The 23,773-nt window shown below is 34.9% G+C and overlaps 1 protein-coding gene across 5 annotated transcripts in view; it reads right to left on the reverse strand.

The window, feature by feature from the left end:
- Positions 1-433: 433 nt before the first annotated feature.
- LOC148941180 (uncharacterized) overlaps positions 434-23,773 on the reverse strand; it is a 36,913-nt gene continuing 13,573 nt past the window's right edge. For 2 of the 5 annotated variants that reach the window (XM_089103831.1, XM_089103832.1), the window contains exon 2: positions 434-3,328. In XM_089103831.1, coding sequence (XP_088959957.1) covers positions 1,546-2,412 — 867 coding nt within the window. In that variant the 5' untranslated portion in view covers positions 2,413-3,328 and the 3' untranslated portion in view covers positions 434-1,545. Of the gene's footprint in view, positions 3,329-4,825; positions 4,931-23,773 lie in introns of those variants that run through there. The other 3 variants (XM_089103833.1, XM_089103834.1, XM_089103835.1) reach the window with 3 other exon arrangements.

The following is a 23,773-nucleotide window of genomic DNA, read 5'->3' on the forward strand; positions in this document are numbered from 1 at the left end:
TATTATAGAGATTGTGATGACTTCGGCTATGTAAAAGTAATAAGGAGGGGGCTGCTTCCCTCATTTACAGAACAATTTCAATTCGTTCCAAGTTTTAATGATGCTCCTTACTTTCAGTAAAAAAAACTTGTTTTTCCATATAAAGTCAGGGCAGTAGCTTGCTGATTTTGGTACAAAAAAAAATCCACGGTGATTGCTTTAAGTATGTGTTCTCCAAACAATACATATTCAGGATATCTTTAGGTGGTCTTATAAAAGGTCTTTAAAAAAGTGAAACGCCTATTGTATGGTGTTTTATTCAATTTTTCCAAAATTCACCATTGGTTGGACAAGTTTTCCAGCTCTTTTTTTTTGCTGTTTATTGGTAGTTTCACACAACTTCAAGTCAAAACGATAATAGCCTAGTTCTAAAAGGCAATTCTAATTTTAAAACTTTATTATCATTTAAAATATCTCAATTGCATACATAAATGTCACATATTGAAAACTGAAAGGAAAGGTACAAAAATAATATTGGGTGTGTGGATTCCTGTACATACAAACACATTTAGTCATTCGGCAACTATACAATTTTTTTTTATATCTAAAGTCAGAGTAACAGCTTACTTCTTGCTTGTGCTCATGTTGGAGAGGCATCAATTCAGGGGGGGGTATGTTACCCTCTGTTTCCCCCCTTCCAGCTCGTATTATGCAAAATACCTTTTTAAGGGCCATTATTGGCCTGTCGACTCGGATTAGATAAAATTAACCTATAGGGATTAGTTGGTTAAGATCATACTCTCAAACAAAAGTTATTGGTAGTTTTTGGAGCTTTTAATAATAAACATGTTGCAACCTTTTTTATATTAAAACATTTTCATTTCGTCTCTTCAAATTCCATTGTTGAGAAAAATTGATATTTTAACGCAGTATATCCTATCAACATCCATGAAGTAAAAATTCAATAAGAAAAATTTTTTCCTATTGATAAAAAATTATTTGTTTTTTTTTATCCTGCTGGTCCAATAATCTTGAAATATTTCTTTTGAGATCGTTATTGCAATATTTACCGTTGTGGGATCTCAGATGTTTATTCTAAGAAAGCTTTTGAGTAAATTCCGTTTGGGATATTTAACACTTGTATGGCTTCTCACCCTATTGTATTCTTGCATGAGAATTTAAATGAGGCTTATGATTAAATTGTTTATTGCAGATGTTATTGGTATGGTTTTGTACCATTGTGTACCTTCATGTGCCTAGGAAAACACTACTATACTGAAAATTTTCCAGGTATATTTTACAATGGTATGGTTTTTTACACAAGTATACCCTTGTGTGAGATGTTAAATCAGCTCTTTTAATAAATTGTTTATTGCAGATTTTACATTGGTATGGTTTTTCACGATTATGTGATCTCATATGCTCAGTCAAATGGTTCCATGAAAATTTTGAATTACATTTTTACACTCGTATGGTTTTTCGCCATTGTGTATCCTTTTGTGCTCAAATAAAGTACATTTGACTGAAAAGCTTTTATTGCATATATTACACTGGTATGGTTTTTCCCTAGTGTGTCTTTGTATGATTAGTCAAATGACCACTTTGAGTGAAACTTTGATTACATATTTTACATTTGTATGGCTTTTCACCATTGTGCAACCGCATATGAACAATCAAACCATTGTTGTACCGAAATTTTGTATGGCATATTTTACACTGGTATGGTTTTTCACCGCTGTGAGACCTAATGTGACTAGTCAAATGAGGTTTTTGAGAAAATTTTTTGTTGCATATTTTACATTCATATGGTTTTTCGCCAGTGTGTAACCTCATGTGAGGAGTCAAATCATACTTTCGAGGAAATCTTTTGTTGCATATTTTACATTCATATGGTTTTTCGCCATTGTGTGTTCTCATATGCGTAGTCAAATTTTGACGCCATGAAAATTTTGAATTACATATTTTACACTCGTATGGTTTTATACCATTGTGTATCCTTTTGTGCAGAGTTAATGTATATTTGACCGAAAAACTTTTATTACATATATTACACTGATATGGTTTTTCCCCAGAGTGTCTCTTTGTATGAGTAATCAAGTGATGGTTTTGAGTGAAACTTTGATTACAAATTTTACATTTGTATGGTTTTTCACCATTGTGCAACCGCATATGAACAGTCAAACTATTGTTGTATGGAAATTTTTTATTGCATATTTTACACTGGTATGGTTTTTCACCGCTGTGAGACCTATTGTGACTAATCAAATGAGGTTTTTGAGAGAAATTTTTATTACATATTCTACATTCATATGGTTTTTCGCCAGTGTGTAACCTCATGTGAAGAGTCAAATAAGGCTTTTGGGAAAATCTTTTGTTGCATATTTTACATTCATATGGTTTTTTGCCAGTGTGTAACCTCATGTGAACAGTCATGTTTGATGAATAAGATATCTTTTTATTGCATACTTTACATTTGTATGGTTGATCACCATTCTGACAACTTGATTGAAGAGGCAAACTGCCAATATTTACAATTTTTTTCTTATATATTTTGTGTTGGTATGGTTTACCACCATTACTTGTTGACTGGTATAAAAACAAATTCTTGGAAGCTTTCAACTGGTTGGTCCTTTTGTTACTCTTTGGTACTAACTGATGGCATGAATTTTTTTTTTTTTATCACTACAAGTCAAATCACAATCTGAAGAATTTGAATGGCGACTAGGTCTCAAATCTAACGGTGGTATACAAACCACTGATGAAGTAAAAGACGATTCAAACCAAGGTGTATTTTTGGAAAAATGTCCCTTCAAAAGGAAATGCTCATTAGGGTCACAAATATTTTCCTGTAAACAGATTGGGCACTTTCTTGCATGTCCAAGTTGATGTTCAACGAAATGTGACACAAAGTCAGAATAATCCTTAATTACTGCGGGACAGTTATCACACTCAATTGGGGATAATTTCTCACAGCCAGTGCTCTCGTGAAGGTCTAACATCAAAAAACAGTTTTCAGTTTTTCCGCAAATATTACATCTCCAGATGCCAGCTGCCACTTCATCTATAACACTTCTAAGTAGCTTCTGTACCATAATCACTGGCTTTGCCTTTAAAAGAGGTCTTGGCTGAACATTATTTAAATTATTCATTAAGGAAAATCCATCAATTCTGAAGTCTTGAAAGCTTCCATACTGCTCATCAACAAAAAAATGAACTGGGTGAGGCACCAAAATCTCACAAACTTGATTTATTTCTGGTTCTCCGCATATACTAGAAGCGTTTGCAAAAGATAACATACTGATCTTCTTTGTGAACTTCTTATTGCAAAACAGTAGATCTCTTTTTAATTCTGAAATAAGAAGTGTAATTAAAACTTAGACTTAGTTAGGTACAACCAATTATTTTCAAAAGCTATTCTTTAATGTAAGGAGCTAGACCATAAAATGACGCTGACAAAAAAAAGAAGAAACAAAGGAAAAATGTCTACTAAAATAATTCCTAAACAGAAAAAAGGATTTTTGAGCCAGTGGAAACAAAGACAATAAAAAGACAAATCAGATATATCAGGACTGACCTCCGCCAAGCTGTCGTCAGTACTCAAAAAAGGAAAGAAAAATTGATATATAAAACAAAAAGTAACATTTTGAAGCAAACACAATACAAAAATAGAGAAAGATTTGATAAAAACCAACCAAACACATGAAAGACCATTCAAAATTTACCTATCTTAGGCAAAAGCAGCTGTCCTAGCTAAGTGGTTAGCCCGTTTGGTTGGGAATACTTTGTCCCAGGAGCACATGTTCGATTCCCGGCGTGGTCAGTTATTTGCTTAGGGACAAGGTCAGTGACGTCACTCTGTAAGCTCAGGCAGAGTTAACCTAGCTCTAAATGGGTACCTGGAGAAATCTGGGGAAGGTAAGCAGGGAGGGTCTGCGAAAGCCCAGGATGGCTGGCCCGAGCCTCCCATTGCACTTCTCTGCTAAAGGACAATGAAATGGAGATCAGCGCTGCTGGTTTCGCCCTTAAGGTCTAGTGCCTGCATACTTACTTACTTTATCTTCCAAAATTGTTAAACCCTGTCTACTGACCTAATTTGCGTTAATGATGATAATTGATTTAGTTCTAAAAATTGGAAAATATACAACTTTGCATTAAATTATAATAAATTGGGCTTACAAAATATACCCAGTACCCTGTTTCAAATTGAGGTCTTTATGTATGTATTTTTTATTTCAATTGCCCCCCTAAATGATAAAGGTAAACAGTTTACTGTGGATCCTAAGATTGTTTCATCAGAAAGGACTAACTGATCTGGAGAGCTAAAGTTTAGTCAAAACTGAATAAAACAAGATTTACTGCAAAAATTTATTTACTGAAAGCTAGTGTTCACGCAGCCTTTCTACCAACTGTTGATGAGTTCAGCACCATCAAATTTAATACAGGAACACCAGACTATACAGAGCACAACTAACAATATGATCCATTTTGATCTTTCGCAAAAATGATGAAACGTTCAAAGTATAGTTCATTCTTAAAGGAGATGGAAAGATTGCATTTCTAAAAGTTCTTTACAACACTTTTCATAATTTTCATGCAGAGCTGCAAGCAAAATGTGTTAACTACAATTATTCAGCATATTATGAAGTAAGAATTGTTTTCTTAACATGTTTCCTTCTCAAAATCCCCAAATAGACCAAAAATCCCTAGTATTTAGTAAATCCTAGATATTGTACCCAAAAAAACAAAAAATCAAATAATCAGCTAGGAGGTATTAAAATAAGGAAACACATTTGTTTTAGAATATCATTTTACTTGGAAAAAAAAGAAAAAAAAATACAAACAGCACCTGGTGTTCCCAGGTGGTTACACATCCAAGTACTGACCATACCCAACACTGCATACTTCCAAACAGTGCTTCCACTTTTATACTTCAATTTGCTCTAGTTTTCATATCAATTTCCCCTAAAATTCCAAGTCTGATTTCTCCCTAGAAAAGGGATATTTTGCTCTTAATTTCGATAGGATTTACATGAAAAGCACAGAACAACATCAAATTGTTATTTTTCTTTACTTCAGAAAAAAAAAACATAAAATCTTTTACACTAACCAGAATACATAAAAGGTTCAATTAAGTGTCATCTCCACTTCATTACACATGGCGTTTACTTTTATTACATGAAGCAAGCCACAGCTTTTTATATGCTGGACGACGATGAAGTTTTATATTTGTTTTTCAACCAGTAGTTGACTTGAATCAGTGAGGCTATGGTGAAAGTCTTGAGACTATTTCAGATGTCTGTTTTGATTAATTTCAGGAGACTAAACAAATGCTCAGCTGATACATTGCTAAAAGGTAACAAGATCAGCAATATGCAGTTCCGAAATTCTGGGTATTTGATTTTGCCATTGCAAGTCTTCAGACCAAGTATCTTCATCCAGTAATGCTCAACCAATAAGGGTCTTGAACTTGGGCATCTCCCAGTTGAAGCTCAGTGATATCAGTTATTGCTTGTGACCTCCATTGTATGTCCATTTTTCGGAGGCACCACTTTTTCTGCTATAACAGGACATCTTGCAAATACTGGCCTTGGAGATTTTGGCTTCAAATTTACTGTATTCCTTGGTCAATCAAAGCCAAAACCATATGAATTTTACCTTCAAACTTAAAATAATCTTACATTTGCTTGATTAGGACTATAAAGTATTTTTGAGATGATTGGTAAATAGAGATCTATGTTATCACTTGGCTCTTGAGTTTTTTCGAGTTCTAACATTGAATTGGTTACAACTGTTCCCGCATACATCTGGTTTAAAGGCAGGTACTCACTTGAAAAATAAGCATCAAGTTGCGTAAAAAACCCTAAAAATATAGTCCAGTTCCTTGAAGTGGGATGCAACATCATTCACAAGTTTTCTGACACTCGCCTTTAGGGAGTGAAGAAGGAGCTCAGCATTAAAAAACTATGCTGAAATCATTAAAGGCTGAGAGATGGATTCAAGGTATGGCTTTGCCAACTTGCTTTATAATTTTGACAACATAAGATCATTGGTTGTAGTTGAGTTGTTAAGCATGGTTTCTATGAAATACTGAGTAAGAGCAACCCATTGCTCAATAAGCTGCTTTAAGCAGGCCTGAAGGGCCAACCAACATGTCTGTCCTGGATGCAAGACTTTGATGTGTTTTGCATTGAAATAATCCTGCATTACCTTCTGCAACTCCTGAATAACTCTTGCATTGAAATATGCTGAAATCATTAGAGGCTGAAAGAGTAGTCCATGGATTCAAGGTATGGGTTTTCCAACTTGCTTGGTAATGTTGACAACATAAGGTCATTGGTTGCAGTTGAGTTGTCAAGAATAGTTTCTATGAAATACTAAGTAAGAGCAACCCAATGCACAATAAGCTGGTTTGAGCAGGTCTGAAGGGCCAACCAACCTGTCTGTCCTGGTGCAAGATTTTGATGTGCTGTGCACTGAAATAACTCTTGAAATTTGCCATACTTATCTTGCCTGGAAGGACTTCTGGAAGTGGGCATAGAAATGTTGCGCCAAGTCTTCCAGAGTCTTGGGAAGGGACAAGCATGCATAGGATGAACATAACTGAATAAGATAGTATGAGCATTTCAAATTCAAGATATGGGGCACTATGGCTTTCATTAGCATTGAAGCAGATCTATTGGCTCCAAACATGATGTTAGTAGTATCTGCAAAAAATCCAACAATATTTTTATAGAGAATCAAGTTTTTTTCAATGACTTGTCTGGTGCAGTTAGTCAAACCCTCGGCCAATCCATCCCTACACTTAACCATGTCAAACATTTCAACATGAAGTTTTAGATCTTCCTAGGTGAAAAACACTACAATAATAGCTAGTCACTTTTCAACAGTGTAATCAGTGGTTTCATCAATTATCAAAATTATCACATCAATTTCATCACCCAATGCTCAATAAGCAGCTTTAAGCAGGCCTGAACGGCCAACCAACATGTCTGTCCTGATGCAAGATTTTGATGTGCTTTGCATTGAAATAATCCTGCATTACCTCCTGCAACTCCTGAATAGCTCTCTTATTGAAATATGTTGAAATAATTAGAGGCTGAGAGAGTAGTCCATGGATTCAAGGTATGGCTTTTCCAACTTGCTTGGTAATGTTGACAACATAAAGTCATTTGTTGCAGTTGAGTTGTCAAGCATGGTTTCTATGAAATATTAAGTAAGAGCAACCCAATGCTCAATAAGCTGCTTTAAGCAGGCCTGAAGGGCCAACCAACATGTCTGTCCTGATGCAATATTTTGATGTGCTTTGCATTGAAATAATCCTGCATTACCTCCTGCAACTCCTGAATAGCTCTCTTATTGAAATATGTTGAAATAATTAGAGGCTGAGAGAGTAGTCCATGGATTCAAGGTATGGCTTTTCCAACTTGCTTGGTAATGTTGACAACATAAAGTCATTTGTTGCAGTTGAGTTGTCAAGCATGGTTTCTATGAAATATTAAGTAAGAGCAACCCAATGCTCAATAAGCTGGTTTAAGTAGGCCTGAAGGGCCAACCAACATGTCTGTCCTGGTGCAAGATTTTGATGTGATGTACATTGAAATAACTCTTGAAATTTGCCATACTTATCTTGCCTGGAAGGACTTCAGGAATTGGGCGTAAAAATGTTGCGCCATGTCTTCTAGAGTCTTGGGAAAGGACAAGCATGCATAGGATGAACATAAGTGAAAAAGATGGTATGCGCATTTCACATTCATAATATGGGGCACTATGGCTTTCATTGGCATTGAAGCAGATCTATTGGCTCCAAACATGATGTTAGTAGTATCTGCACAAAATCAAATAATATTTTTCCAGAGAATCAAGTTTTTTCAATGACTTGTCTGATGCAGTTAGTCAAACCCTCGGTTAATCCATCACTACACTTAACCATGCCCAACATTTCAACATGAAGTTTTAGATCTTCCTAGGTAAAAAATACTACAATAATAGCTAGTCACTTATCAACAGTATAATCAGTGGTTTCATCAATTATCACAGAGAAAAAAGTAGTTTTGAGCAACTCAACTGACTGGTAGAGTAGAAGCCTACCAAAGAAAAATTCTGTCACAAAATGTGTGCGAATTTCTGATGGCCCAAAGTGACCCCCTCCCCCCATGGCCTGTTATTTTGGAAATAATTTTCTTAGGAGAGGGATCAGTTGTAATGGCAGACTATGTAGTTTAAGCCATATCAATGTTTTTTTTGTTGTTGTAAATTTAGGAAATGGATTTGCACATCTTTGAAACCTCATAAATTGGGATTGAGCAAAGTTGTGAAGCTAAAAACAGAAGCTAGAAACAAAAAAGATCTATTTTGCAAGGTTTCACTTTAATAACACTTAGACTTTTAAAGGTCACAAAAAGTCACTGCCCTCTAGAGGTCTGTAGACCCTTCCCTGAAAGTTTTGTTTTCTTAACCTAACCCCTTTCCAAGACGGCAAAAAGTAGCTACACTAGAATTTTACCATTGTATGATCCCTACTGTGTATAGATTAAGGGTCAGATTAGTTTTCACAGTCTTAAGGCAAGCAAAGCAAAGGTCACTTGCTTCTATTCTATAATTGCTGCATAGCCTAACCAATACTCAGAGTTGTCACAACAACCAAACAAAATCACTGAACTTTCACTAACAACTTCACTTTTCAACTAAGAATAGCGATTAAAAAGGAAATACATAAATCTACCCAATCCTACTACAAGAATAAGGTCAAAGAATTATTTATCAATAAACCAAAAAATTGTATTCCAAGGTAAAACAGTTGTGTGGTAGGAGTTGAAACCAGCTTGACTTAAACCTACCTGAATCTCCAGAAGTTACTGCTAATAATCTTAAAAGGTTCATTGCTTCCATCGTCCAGAGCCTTCCAGCATTGTCTTATCAATTACCTACTGATGTTCTCCCACTGGTTTTACCCTCCATATCTTCGTCTGAGATCAAAAGAAGAATTGGGAAACTGCGAAAAACAAGTGTCTGCCCTTTAAATATCCCGTTTCCTCTCATTAGTGCTTTCAGTGACTTTCTCTCAAAGCCCTTTTTTGTTATTGTCAATGAGATTACTGAGTCTGGCCAATATCCACAAATTTGGAAACAGGGTTTCATAACCCCCTTGAAAAAAAAAGACGTAAAACCTGGTTTTGAAGGTGTTTGTCCTATTTCACTCACTTCCATATTTTCTAAACTATACGAAGGATTCCTCGCAGATTGACTAAAGGAGAAAGTCCTAACTCTTACTGACTTGAGACAATTTAGGAATATCAAATCCACCTCTACTTCCCATTACCTTGTTTTTCTTATTGACTCAATTGGGAAAATTTATTTATTAGCAAATGAGACAAAAAGAAAAAAAAAGAAAAAAAGAAAACAAAACAATAGTACAAGACAAATATCAACAAAACCAATAAAAATCAAATAAGAACGTCAATTATAAATAAATCAAGGATAAAATAAGAACAAGAACAAAATCAAAACAAAGCTAATCCAAGGACAAAATAAGAACGAAATCAAACAAAGCAAAAGCAAACTTACACATACAACATCAACATAAAAAAAATCAACAGCAGACGAAGCTACTGCACTAGAAGTTGGCCTAGCTCATGACCAGCTACTTTTCTATTGTCTTTTCTAATAACTCAAGAGATAGCTATTTCTGGGTCTGCAATTTTGTATTTTTGAACTATAGGTGAATTTCTGTGCCAAGGTAGTAAGACGGTAGACGTAGTAAATATTTTGCAAAACGGAAAAACAGCAAACAGATTTTTGGCTTTTCAGATTTTGTAAATATTTTCCAAAATGGGGTGATGTGCAAAATATTAGGGAGGGCTACTGCATTGAACAGGCTAGCTAAGAGATGGCAATTGACGTGGAACTTGCAAGTGACAATAGAGGCGTAAGATGCCGAAATTCGACGGTTAAGATGCTTGATGAAAAGAGATCTAGTGTGATGTAAAGAGGACCCGATTGGGAGGCCTAAGTATACTATATAATCAACAGGTTGAACCGTTGAGCTTCCAAGTGCTATTGAAGGGGGCGTAGGACTCTTCCAGCTGGAAAGAACTATTTCGAACTTTGCCGAATTGAACTGAAGCCCAACCTTGAGGTATTCATTATGAAGGATAGCAAAAATTTCACTGATTCGCTGTAGCGTACTACTGAGATTCAGAATATCATCCACGTAGCACCACAAACGACAGATTAGTAGATGCTAAACTTAAAGACCAGGGGCATTGGTCTTGAGCCTCAAGGGCGTAATTATTGAAGAAATTGGGGGAAGAGACTGCATCTTGTCGAGCGCCCTTTAAGACTGGTATGAGCCTTTTGCTAGGAATCAGAGGCAAATTCTTATGTGTCGGAAGTTTCAGTCGAACGGATAGCTGTGTATACATATCCCTATGTGTACAAATTACATCTGGGTTCAGTCCACACCTACCAGCTTTAAGAAACATTGCAAAGTGTATGAGTGAGTCAATTGCACGTCTTACTTCGTGGCCAGCAAGAACTAGACTTTCTCCTGCAGAATTGACATCAATAAGAGCGTTTGCTACTACAGTGAGAGCGTCAGCACAACCAGTTCCTCGTTTGAAGCCAAATTGGTGTGAGGGTGTATAGCAAGTTGTTTCGAATTCGTCCCTAAAGAGAGCTTACAAAGAGAGGTTGCAACAGTGATGGGCCAAAACAAGGTACAGTGGGGTACTGCTTTTCCCTTCTTATGGATTAGAGTAAGGTCACTGATACAGAATGTTAAGGGCACAGCACATTGAATGAATATCATCTGCATTAGCAGTGTGAGATGTTGGGTTAAAAGACGGCTTCCGTTGTTTAGATGCATAGCACCCACACAATCAAAGCCGCTGGAAGACTTCCACTTTAGTTTTTGGGTTGCATTTTCTATTGCTCAAGTAGTCAAGGTGTAATGTGTTTTCGGCGAAGAAGCTAAGAAGGCATCTAATTTTTTATCATACTGATCCTGAAGATGGAGATCAGGAAACAAAAACTCCGATTCAAAGTGAGCATACCATTCATTGTCAGAAATATCAGAGGGATGTACGGAGGGGGCGTGGTTACGTGACTGGGAAACAAGTTTTAAGAGTAGTGTACGGTCATGTCTGGCTCTAGCAGAGTTCCGATCGACAAGCATCTTCCAATGAAGAGCAAGAGCCTTTAAAAATTGTCTTTTCGTACTGAAACGTAGATCATTCACGATACCAGATCACGGTTTATAGCAATCTTTCCACAGATAGAACAAAAATTTTGCTTTTCTCCACGAACTAACTAGATCAGGATTTGATGACCAACTCGAGATATTACCTTTGCAATTTCTTTGGAGAGGAACTGCTTGGTTCTCAGCAAAACGAGGGGCATGGTAAATCTCGGGAGAATATGTGTCCAGGGTAAGGCGTGTTTCTTTTTTCGATAACTCATCTGAAATCTGTAGAAGATGAATTGGGGCTCGAAATTTATTTACGATAAAATCCAAAGAAGACTTGAAAAGCTCACTATTAATTTTCGACCAATCACGAGAAATTGGAGGTGTTTGAGGATTAGTTTGGTGTGTATGCTGGGGTGGTGTGTGAATTACAATGGAAGATGAAATGAGAAAATAGTCTAATAGCTGATACTCACTCAAAACAGAGACTTGTTCCGTCTCAATGTTGCAAGATATCGCGATGTGATCGAGATTAGATGAATGAGGTGATGCATGAATGTAAGCAAAATAATTTCATAAACCGAATTGGCCTGACATCACATAAAGAAATAAAAATGAACAAAAATGGGGGTTATATAAGTAAAATGAAAATACTGAAAAAACACAAAGCGAATAATTCAAGAGGACAAGCACCTCTATTCTTTAGCGCGAAATAAAATAATGTATCCAAGAAAAGTGCCGAAGAAAAAACAACAGAAAACAAACGCGAAAAGTCAATGGTAAAAGAACCAAAAACCCAAAAACTTAAAAGATGAATAAAATTCAATAAATGCCAAAAATTAAAAGAATTAAAACCAAATACCTAACAACCATAAAAGCGAGTTATTCGCCAATATCCGTGATTTGCACAAAATCCAAAAAAATATGAATTGCCATCGACGGATACTAGCAAACAACTGACAAAGAAAAGGAAGTAATTCATTCACTCAAAAACAAAACGAACCAGCAATTAAATAAGTTGGAGAACTATGTCATCTGATTTCGGATTTTAATTAATGCATTTCTTGCAGACACCGTTTGAGACCTAAGGGGTTGTTCACGTGTTTGATTAGATGACTGGGAAAGTGGTTCAAGGTTTATTTCAGGGATTACTAAACTATCGGCTTCTCTTTTGAGAAAACTGAAATATGACTCGTTTAATCACCGGAATCTCTGTTTAAAGCTAGACCTAAATGTTGGTATTTATAAATTTCAACAGCTTCTCTGTAGTGCTGGACAATACCTTTGTCATGCAAAATTAGGCTAGCTTGATTAAACAAAATAGTATGGTCTGGGTTTTCAAAAAAGTGCTCTGCAAGGGCAGAGTCAAAATTTTCTGGTTTTTTCCGCTTTTTAAGTGTATTATTAATTGAACTAGAGTGCTGAGTCAATCTATCCGTTAGTCGCTGATCAGTTCTTCCGATATACCGAAGACCACACAAACAAGGAATTCTGTAGACACCGGAGTTTTCACCTATTGGGATAGGGTCTTTATCTTGATAAATTTGGGACCTGATAGTTTTTCTGGGTCTATAATAAGTGTAAATGTTGTTTTTCCTTAGATTTTTCGACATGTGGTCTGAAACCCCTTTAAAATATGGGAGACCAAGATAAACTGAATTTTCCCTTTGATTTGTGTTTTCTGTGGAACCATCTGATAATCTTTTAATGCGTTTTGCAATTACAGAATTTATTAAACTAATTGGATACCCATTCCCAAATAAAATATCTCTAAGGTGGTTGAGCTCTAAATCCAAGAAGCGTGTTGAACAAACTTTCAATGCTCTATCAACTAGAGAAGTGACAACTCTTCTTTTCACAGCAGGAGAATGATTAGAGGAACAACTTAAGTAACGGTCATTATGTGTGGGTTTTCTATAGACACCAAACTCGAAACATGACTCATTTCCCTGCACCAGAACATCTAAGAAAGGAAGACGCCTCTCAATCTCTGATTCCTGAGTTAATTTGAGTCTTGGATCCAAGGAGTTGAGGAAGTGAAGAAAAGAACTCAGAGACTCGTCACCATGCTCCCACAGATAAAAAATATCATCTTTAAAACGAACCCAAAATTCAGGTTTACAAAAACTTTGCAAAATAGCCCTTTCTTCAAGGTCTTCCATGAAGATATTAGCCTGTATTGGAGAAAGGGGACACCCATGGAGAGCCCATATTTCTGTCTATAAAAAATGGCTCTATAATGGAAGTAATAAGAAGTTCTGTTACAAAGGGCTGTAAGCGAAAGAAGTGTCTGATTCGAAAGAGTAGATTTTTCTGATATAAATGGGTTAGAATTAAGTTTATGCTCCAAAATCAGTTCAGCCTTTTGAGGATCACAATTGGTTTACATTGAATCTGCATCAAAACTGCCAATTTTTGTATTTGGTTTAACAGAAACCTACTTCACCTTGGAAACAAAATCAGCGAAATTTTTAATATAGGATTTTTGAGCCTGAATAAGTTGGCGAAACACAACTGATAAGAATTTCCCTATTTTTGCTGTAGGAGAATCAAAAGAAGAAACAATGGGTCGAAGTGGATTACCAGGCTTATGAACTTTAGGAAGACCATAAAAGCAAGGGAACGTGCATCCGCGGGGGTAAAACCTTTTGTACAACTGGGTAAAATTCTACTTTAGTTACTTTTGGCTATCTTGGAAAGGGGTTGGGTTAGGAAAATGAAACTTTCAGGGATGGATGTACATGCTAAGGTATGTCCCGGGAAGGTACTTTGAAGTACTTACCTCCACTCCCCCTCTATATAAGGGTAAATTACTGCACATTACTAGTTGTTTTAACTCATATTTCATCCTAAATTACTATCATAATCATAAATCACTGCTTACCTTACACAACTTCAGCTTTTAATCTTGTTCATTAAAATATATTACAAAATCCTATTTAAATTCTAAACCATTTATTTTCCTATCCTTGCTGACTTTTGTAATTGTATAATAAAACCAGGTTTGTTGTGATGTCACAACTTTGCTTATCAGAAACCCTTACCCTTGAGGGTAGCAGGCACATGCCAAACACTTCTGTGTTGATAAGACCATTTAAACTGTATTAATTAGGGAAAGGATTTGACAAGAGGGACCAGTAGAAATAACCTAATCGTTTTTAGAGGACAAATTATGTCATGGGAAGATGTTTTTGAAATCCCTCTTCCACCCAAACTCAAAATTTTCTAAAATTCTACTTTAGAAGCTTGTAAAGTATTTCTAAAGTAATAAAAGATAGAGTGCTAAAAAACATCAGAATCGACTTCAGAGGAGACGTTATATCACGGGAAGAGGTTTTTAAAATCCCCCTTCCCCCTAACTCAAAATTTTCCAAAATTCTACTTTAGAAGCTTTTAAAATATTTCTAAAGCACTAATAGATAGAGTGCTAAAAACATCAGAATCGACTTCAGAGGACACGTTATATCACGGGAAGATGTTATTGAAATCCCACTTCCCCCCAAACTCAAAATTTTCCAAAATTCTACTTTAAAAGCTTTTTAAATATTTGTAAAGCACTAATAGATAGAGTGCTAAAAACATTAGAATCAACTTCAGAGGACACGTTATATCACGGGAAGAGCTTTTTAAAACCCCCTCCCCCCAAACTCAAAATTTTCCAAAATTCTACTTCAGAAGCTTTTTAAATATTTCTAAAGCACTAATAGATAGAGTGATAAAAACATTAAAATCGACTTCAGAGGACACGTTATATCACGGGAAGAGGTTTTTAAAACCCCCCTTCCCCCCAAACTCAAAATTGTCCAAAATTCTACTTTAGAAGCTTTTTAAATATTTCTAAAGCACTAATAGATAGAGCACTACAAATATCAGAATCGACTTCAGAGGACAAATTATGTTACGGGAAGATGTTTTTGTAATCCCCCTTCCCCCGAAACTCAAAATTTTCCAAAATTCTACTTTAGAAGCTTTTTAAATATTTCTAAAGCATTAATAGATAGAGTGCTAAAAACATCAGAATCGACTTCAGAGGACACGTTATATCACGGGAAGAGGTTTTTAAATCCCCCTTCCCCCCCAACTCAAAATTTTCCAAAATTTTACTTTAGAAGCTTTTTTAAATATTTCTAAAGCACTAATAGATAGAGCGCTACAAATTTCAGAATCGTCTTCAGAGGACACGTTATATCACGGGAAGAGGTTTTTAAAATCCCCCTTCCCCCCTAACGCAAAATTTTCCAAAATTTTATTTTAGAAGCTTTTTAAATATTTCTAAAGCACTAATAGATAGAGCGCTAAAAACATCAGAATCGACTTCAGAGGACACGTTATATCACGGGAAGAGGTTTTTAAAATCCCTCTTCCCCCCAAACTCAAAATTTTCCAAAATTATACTTTAGGAGATTTTTAAATATATCTAAAGCGCAAAGAGTTAGAGTACTAAAACTATTAGAATCACCTTCAGAGGACAAATTTTTGGATGAGAAGATGTTTTTGAAATCCTCCTTCCCCCCAAACTCAAAATTGTCCAAAATTCTACTTTAGAAGCTTTTTAAATATTTCTAAAGCATTGATAGATAGAGAATATTTCTAAAGCATTGATAGATAGAGTGCTAAAAACATCAGAATCGACTTCAGAGGACACGTTATATCACGGGAAGAGGTTTTTAAAAACCTCCTTCCCCCCAAACTCAAAAATTTCCAAAATTTTAATTTAGAAGCTTTTTTAAATATTTCTGAAGCACTAATAGATAGAGCGCTACAAATTTCAGAATCGACTTCAGAGGAGACGTTATATCACGGGAAGAGGTTTTTAAAATCCCCCTTCCCCCCTAACTCAAACTTTTCCAAAATTTTATTTTAGAAGCTTTTTAAATATTTCTAAGGCACTAATAGATAGAGGTCTAAAAACATCAGAATCGACTTCAGAGGACACGTTATATCACGGGAAAAGGTTTTTAAAATCCCCTTTCCCCCCAAACTCAAAATTTTCTAAAAATTTACTTTAGAAGCTTTTTAAATATTTCTAAAGCACTAATAGATAAAGCTCTACAGATATCAGAATCGACTTCAGAGGACAAATTATATTATGGGAAGATGTTTTTGAAATCCCCCTTCCCCCCAAACTCAAAATTTTCCAAAATTCTACTTTAGAAGCTTTTTTATATTTCTAAAGCACTAATAGATAGAGCGCTAAAAGCTTCAGAATGAACTTCAGAGGACAAATTATATCAGGGGAAGATGTTATTGAAATCCCCCTTCCCTCGAAACTCCAAATTTTCCAAAATTCTAATTTCGAAGCTTTTTAAATATTTCTAAGGCATTAATAGATAGAGTGCCAAAAACATCAGAATCAACGTCAGAAGACAAATTATGTAAGGGGAAGTGGTTTTAAAAACCCCCCTTCCCCCCAAACTCAAAATTTCCCAAAATTCTACTTTAGAAGCTTTTTAAATATTTCTAAAGCATTAATAGATAGAGTGCTAAAAACATAAGAATCGACTTAAGAGGAAACTTTATTTCACGGTAAGAGTTTTTGAAACACCTTGGCCCCGCACCCTCAAAATTGTCCAAAATTCTGATTTATAAGCTTTTAAATATTTCTAAAGCACGAATAGATAGAGCACTAAAGATATCAGAATCAACTTCAGAGGAAAAATTATAGCGTGGGAAGAGTTTTTTGGAATCCCCCTTCCCCCCAAACTCAAAATTGTCCAAAATTCTACTTTAAAAGCTTTTTAAATATTTCTAAAGCATTAATAGATAGAGTGCTAAAAACATCAGAATCGACTTCAGAGGAAACGTTATATCACGGGAAGAGGTTATTGAAATCCCACTTCCCCCCAAACTCAAAATTTTCCAAAATTCTACTTTAGAAGCTTTTAAATATTTCTAAGGCACTAACAGATAGAGTGCTAAAAACATTAGAATCGACTTCAGGGGACACGTTATATCACAGGAAGAGGTTTTTTAAACCCCCCTACCCCCCAAACTCACAATTTCCCAAAATTATACTTTAGAAGGTTTTTAAATATGTCTAAAGCACTAATAGATAGAGTGCTAAAAACATTAGAATCGACTTCAGAGGACACGTTATATCACGGGAAGAGGTTTTTAAAACCCCCTTCCCCCCAAACTAAAAATTTTCCAAAATTCTACTTTAGAAGCTTTTTAAATATTTCTAAAGCGCTAATAGATAGAGCGCTACAAATATCAGAATCGACTTCAGAGGACAAATTATGTTATGGGAAGATGTTTTTGAAATCCCCCTTCCCCCTGAAACTCAAAATTTTTCAAAATTCTACTTTAGAAGCTTCTTAAATATTTCTAAAGCACTAATAGATAGAGTGCTAAGAACATCAGAATCGACTTCAGAGGACACGTTATATCACGGGAAGAGGTTATTGAAATCCCACTTCCCCCCAAACTAAAAATTTTCCAAAATTCTACTTTAGAAGCTTTTTAAACACTTCTAAGGCACTAACAGATAGAGTGCTAAAAACATTAGAATCGACTTCAGAGGACACGTTATATCACAGGAAGAGGTTTTTAAAACCCCCCTTCCCCCCAAACTCAAAATTTTCCAAAATTCTACTTTAGAAGCTTTTTAAATATTTCTAAAGCGCTAATAGATAGAGCGCTACAAATATCAGAATCGACTTCAGAGGACAAATTATGTTATGGGAAGATGTTTTTGAAATCTTCCTTCCCCCCAAACTCAAAATTGTCCAAAATTCTACTTTAGAAGCTTTTTTTTATATTTCTAAAGCACTAATAGATAGAGCGCTACAAACATCAGAATCAACTTAAGAGGACACTTTATGTCATAGGAAGAGGCTATTAAAATCTCTCGTCCACCAAAACTTAACATTTTCAAAATCTATACTTTAGAAAAGTTTACAATATTTCTAAAGAATTAATAGACATAGTGCTAAAAAAATAAGACTCGACTTAAGAGATTCTGTTATATCCCAGGAAGAGGTTTTTGAAATCCCACTTCCCCCCAAACTAAAAATTTTCCAAAATTCTACTTTAGAAACTTTTTAAATATTTCTAAGGCACTAACAGATAGAGTGCTAAAAACATTAGAATCGACTTCAGAGGACACGTTATATCACGGGAAGAGGTTTTTAAAACCCCCTTCCCCCCAAACTCAAAATTTTCCAAAATTCTACTTTAGAAGCTTTTTAAATATTTCTAAAGCACTAATAGATAGAGCGCTACAAATATCAGAATCGACTTCAGAGGACAAATTTTGTTATGGGAAGATGTTTTTAAATCCCTCTTCCCCCAAAACTCAAAATTTTCCAAAATTCTACTTTAGAAGCTTTTTACATATTTATAAGGCACTAATAGATAGAGCGCTACAAATATTAGAATCGACTTCAGAGGACAAATTATGCTATGGGAAGATGTTTTTGAAATCCTCCTTCCCCCCAAACTCAAAATTGTCCAAAATTCTACTTTAGAAGCTTTTTTTATATTTCTAAAGCACTAATAGATAGAGCGCTAAAAATATCAGAATCGACTTCAAAGGACACGATATATCACGGGAAGAGGTTTTTGAAATCCCCTTCCCCCCAAACTCAAAATTTTCCAAAATTCTACTTTAGAAGCTTTTACAATATTTCTAAAGCACTAATAGATTGAGTGCTAAAAACATCAGAATCGACTTCAGAGGACACGTTATATCACGGGAAGAGGTTTTTAAAACCCCCTTCCCCCCAAACTCAAAATTTTCCAAAATTCTACTTTAGAAGCTTTTTAAAAATTTCTAAAGCCCTAAGACATAGAACGCTACAAATATCAGAATCGACTTCATAGGACAAATTATGTTATGGGAAGATGTTTTTGAAATCCTCCTTCCCCCCAAACTCAAAATTGTCCAAAATTCTACTTTAGAAGCTTTTTTTTATATTTCTAAAGCACTAATAGATAGAGTGCTAAAAACATCAGAATCGACTTCAGAGGAGACGTTATGTCAAGGGAAGAGGTTTTTAAAACCCCCCTTCCCCCCAAACTCAAAATTCTTCAAAATTCTACTTTAGAAGCTTTTAAAATATTTCTAAAGCACTAATAGATAGAGTGCTAAAAACATCAGAATCGACTTCAGAGGACACGTTATATCACGGGAAGAGGTTATTGAAATCCCACTTCCCCCCAAACTAAAAATTTTCCAAAATTCTACTTTAGAAGCTTTTTAAATATTTCTAAGGCACTAACAGATAGAGTGCTAAAACATTAGAATCGACTTCAGAGGACACGTTATATCACAGGAAGAGGTTTTTAAAACCCCCCTTCCCCCCAAACACAAAATTTCCCAAAATTCTACTTTAGAAGCTTTTTAAATATGTATAAGGCAATAATAGATAGAGAGCTAACAATATTAAAATCGACTTTAAATGACAGGTTATATCACGGGTAGTTATTTTTTAAATTCACCTAACCCCCACTGAAAAATTTCCAAAATTCTAGATAATAATCTTTTTAAATATTTCAAATTAACAACTATATAGAGAGCTAAAAACATCAGAATCTACTTCAGAGGACACGTTATATCACGGGAAGAGGTTTTTAAAATCCCCTCCCCCCAAACACAAAAATTTCCAAAATTATACTTTAGAAGCTTTTTTTATATTTCTAAAGCACTAATAGATAGAGCGCTACAAATATCAGAATCGACTTCAGAAGAAACGTTATGTCACAGGAAGATGCTTTGAAAATCTCCCTACCCCCAAAACTTAAAATTTTCTCAATTTCTACTTTAGAAGCTTTTACAATATTTCAAAAGCACTAATAGATATAGGGATAAAAACATTAGAATAAACTTCAGAGATCCCATTATATCACAGGAAGAGGTTTTTGAAATCCCCCTTCCCCCCAAACTCAAAATTTTCCAAAATTCTACTTTAGAAGCTTTTTAAATATTTCTAAGGCACTAACAGATAGAGTGCTAAAAACATTAGAATCGACTTCAGAGGACACGTTATATCACAGGAAGAGTTTTTTAAAACCCCCCTTCCCCCCAAACTCAAAATTTTCCAAAATTCTACTTTAGAAGCTTTTTAAATATTTCTAAAGCACTAATAGATAGAGTGCTAAAAAAATTAGAATCGACTTCAGAGGACACGTTATATCACGGGAAGAGGTTTTTAAAACCCCCTTCCCCCCAAACTCAAAATTTTCCAAAATTCTACTTTAGAAGCTTTTTAAATATGTCTAAAGCACTAATAGATAGAGTGCTAAAAACATTAGAATCGACTTCAGAGGACACGTTATATCACGGAAAGAGGTTTTTAAAACCCCCTTCCCCCCAAACTCAAAATTTTCCAAAATTCTACTTTAGAAGCTTTTTAAATATTTCTATAGCACTAATAGATAGAGCACTGCAAATATCAGAATCGACTTCAGAGGACAACTTATGTTACGGGAAGATGTTTTTTGAATCCCCCTTCCCCCCAAACTCAAAATTTTCCAAATTTATACTTTAGAAGCTTTTTAATTATTTCTAAAGCATTAATAGATAGAGTGCTAAAATCATCAGAATCGACTTCAGAGGACACGTTATATCACGGGAAGAGGTTTTTAAATCCCCCTTCCCCCCAAGCTCAAAAATTTCCAAAATTTTACTTTAGAAGCTTTTTTAAACATTTCTAAAGCACTAATAGATAGAGCGCTACAAATTTCAGAATCGACTTCAGAGGACACGTTATTTCACGGGAAGAGGTTTTTTAAATCCCCCTTCCCCCCAAACTCAAAATTTTCCAAAATTCTACTTTATAAGCTTCTAAAATATTTCTAAACCACTAATAGATAGAGCGCTACAAACATCATAATCAACTTTAGAGGACAAATTATGTTATGGGAAGATGTTTTTGAAATCCTCCTTCCCCCAAACTCAAAATTGTCCAAAATTCTACTTTAAAAGCTTTTTAAATATTTCTAAAGCACTAATAGATAGAGTGCTAAAAACATCAGAATCGACTTCAGAGGACACGTTATATCACGGGAAGAGGTTATTGAAATCCCACTTCCCCCCAAACTCAAAATTTTCCAAAATTCTACTTTAGAAGCTTTTAAATATTTCTAAGGCACTAACAGATAGAGTGCTAAAAACATTAGAATCGACTTCAGAGGACACGTTATATCACAGGAAGAGGTTTTTAAAACCCCCTTCCCCCCAAACTCAAAATTTTCCAAAATTCTACTTTAGAAGCTTTTAAAATATTTCTAAAGCACTAACAGATAGAGTGCTAGAAACATTAGAATCGACTTCAGAGGACACGTTATATCACGGGAAGAGGTTTTTAAAACCCCCTTCCCCCCAAACTCAAAATTTTCTAAAATTCTACTTTAGAAGCTTTTTAAATATTTCTAAAGCTCTAATAGATAGAGCTCTACAAACATCAGAATCGACTTCAGAGGACAAATTATGTTATGGGAAGATGTTTTTGAAATCCCCCTTCCCCCTGAAACTCAAAATTTTCCAAAATTCTACTTTAGAAACTTCTTAAATATTTCTAAAGCACTAATAGATAGAGTGCTAAAAACATCAGAATCGACTTCAAGGACACGTTATATCACGGGAAGAGGTTATTGAAATCCCACTTCCCCCCAAACTAAAAATTTTCCAAAATTCTACTTTAGAAGCTTTTTAAATATTTCTAAGGCACTAATAGTTAGAGTGCTAAAAACATTAGAATCGACTTCAGAGGACACGTTATATCACAGGAAGAGGTTTTTAAAACCCCCCTTCCCCCCAAACTCAAAATTTTCCAAAATTCTACTTTAGAAGCTTTTAAAATATTTCTAAAGCACTAATAGATAGAGCGCTACAAATATCAGAATCGACTTGAGAGGACAAATTATGTTATGGGAAGATGTTTTTGAAATCTTCCTTCCCTCCAAACTCAAAATTGTCCAAAATTCTACTTTAGAAGTTTTTTTTTTATATTTCTAAAGCACTAATAGATAGAGCGCTACAAATATCAGAATCAACTTCAGAGGACATTTTATGTCATGGGAAGAGTCTTTTAGAGTCCCTCGTCCCCCGTATCTCAAAATTTTCAATAATCCTACTTTATAAGCTTTCAAAATATTTATAAAGCATTAATATATATAGTGCTAAAAAAATTAGAATAAACTTCAGAGGTTACGTTAGGTAAAGGGAAGATGTTATTGAAATCCCCCTTCCCCCCAAACTCAAAATTTTCCAAAATTCTACTTTAGAAACTTTTTAAATATTTCGAAGGCACTAACAGATAGAGTGCTAAAAACATTAGAATCGACTTCAGAGGACACGTTATATCACAGGAAGAGGTTTTTAAAACCCCCCTTCCCCCCAAACTCAAAATTTTCCAAAATTCTACTTTAGAAGCTTTTTAAATATGTCTAAAGCACTAATAGATAGAGCGCTAAAAACATTAGAATCGACTTCAGAGGACACGTTATATCACGGGAAGAGGTTTTTAAACCCCCTTCCCCCCAAACTCAAAATTCTCCAAAATTCTACTTTAGAATCTTTTTAAATATTTCTAGAGCACTAATAGATAGAGCGCTACAAAAATCAGAATCGACTTCAGAGGACAATTTATGTTATGGGAAAAAGTTTTCGAATCCTTCTTCCCCCCTAACTCAAAATTTTCCAAAATTTTATATTAGAAGCTTTTTAAATATTTGTAAAGCACTTATAGATAGAGCGCTACAAATATCAGAATCGACTTTAGAGGACAAATTATGCTATGGGAAGATGTTTTTGAAATCCTCCTTCCCCCCAAACTCAAAATTGTCCAAAATTCTACTTTAGAAGCTTTTTTTATATTTCTAAAGCACTAATAGATAGAGCGCTACAAATATCAGAATCAACCTCAGAGGACACGCTATGTCATGGGAAGATACTTTTAGAATTTCTCGTCCTCCGAAACAAAAAATTTTCAAAAAATCTACTTTACAAACTTTTAAAATATTCCTAAAGCCCTAATAGAAATAGTGCTAAAAACATTAGAATCAACTTCAGAGATCGTGATATGTAATAGGAAGAGGTTATTGAAATCCCCCTTCCCCCCAAACTCAAAATTTTCCAAAATTCTACTTTAGAAGCTTTTTAAATATTTCTAAGGCACTAACAGATAGAGTGCTAAAAACATTAGAATCGACTTCAGAGGACACGTTATATCACAGGAAGAGGTTTTTAAAACCCCCCTACCCCCCAAACTAAAAATTTTCCAAAATAATACTTTATAAGCTTTTAAAATATTTATAAGGCATTAATAGACAGATTTCTAAAAACATCAGACTCAACTTCAGAGGACACGTTAGATCATAGTAAGAGTTCTTTAAAACCCCCCTTCCCCCCAAACAGAAAAATTTCCAAAATTCTAATGTAGAATATTTTAAAATATTTATAAAGCCCAAATAGATAGAGTGCTAAAAACATCAGAATCAACTTCAAAGGACACGTTCTATCACGGGAAGAGGTTTTTAAAAACCCCTTCCCCCCAAACTCAAAATTTTCCAAAATTCTACTTTAGAAGCTTTTTTTATATTTCTAAAGCACTAATAGATAGAGCGCTACAAATATCAGAATCGACTTCAGAGGAGACGTTATATCAC

This window comes from Artemia sp. Qi Xiang Cuo, chromosome 18 (assembly GCF_049724085.1).
Source record: "Artemia sp. Qi Xiang Cuo chromosome 18, ASM4972408v1, whole genome shotgun sequence".
Taxonomy (NCBI): Eukaryota; Metazoa; Arthropoda; class Branchiopoda; order Anostraca; family Artemiidae; genus Artemia; species Artemia sp. Qi Xiang Cuo.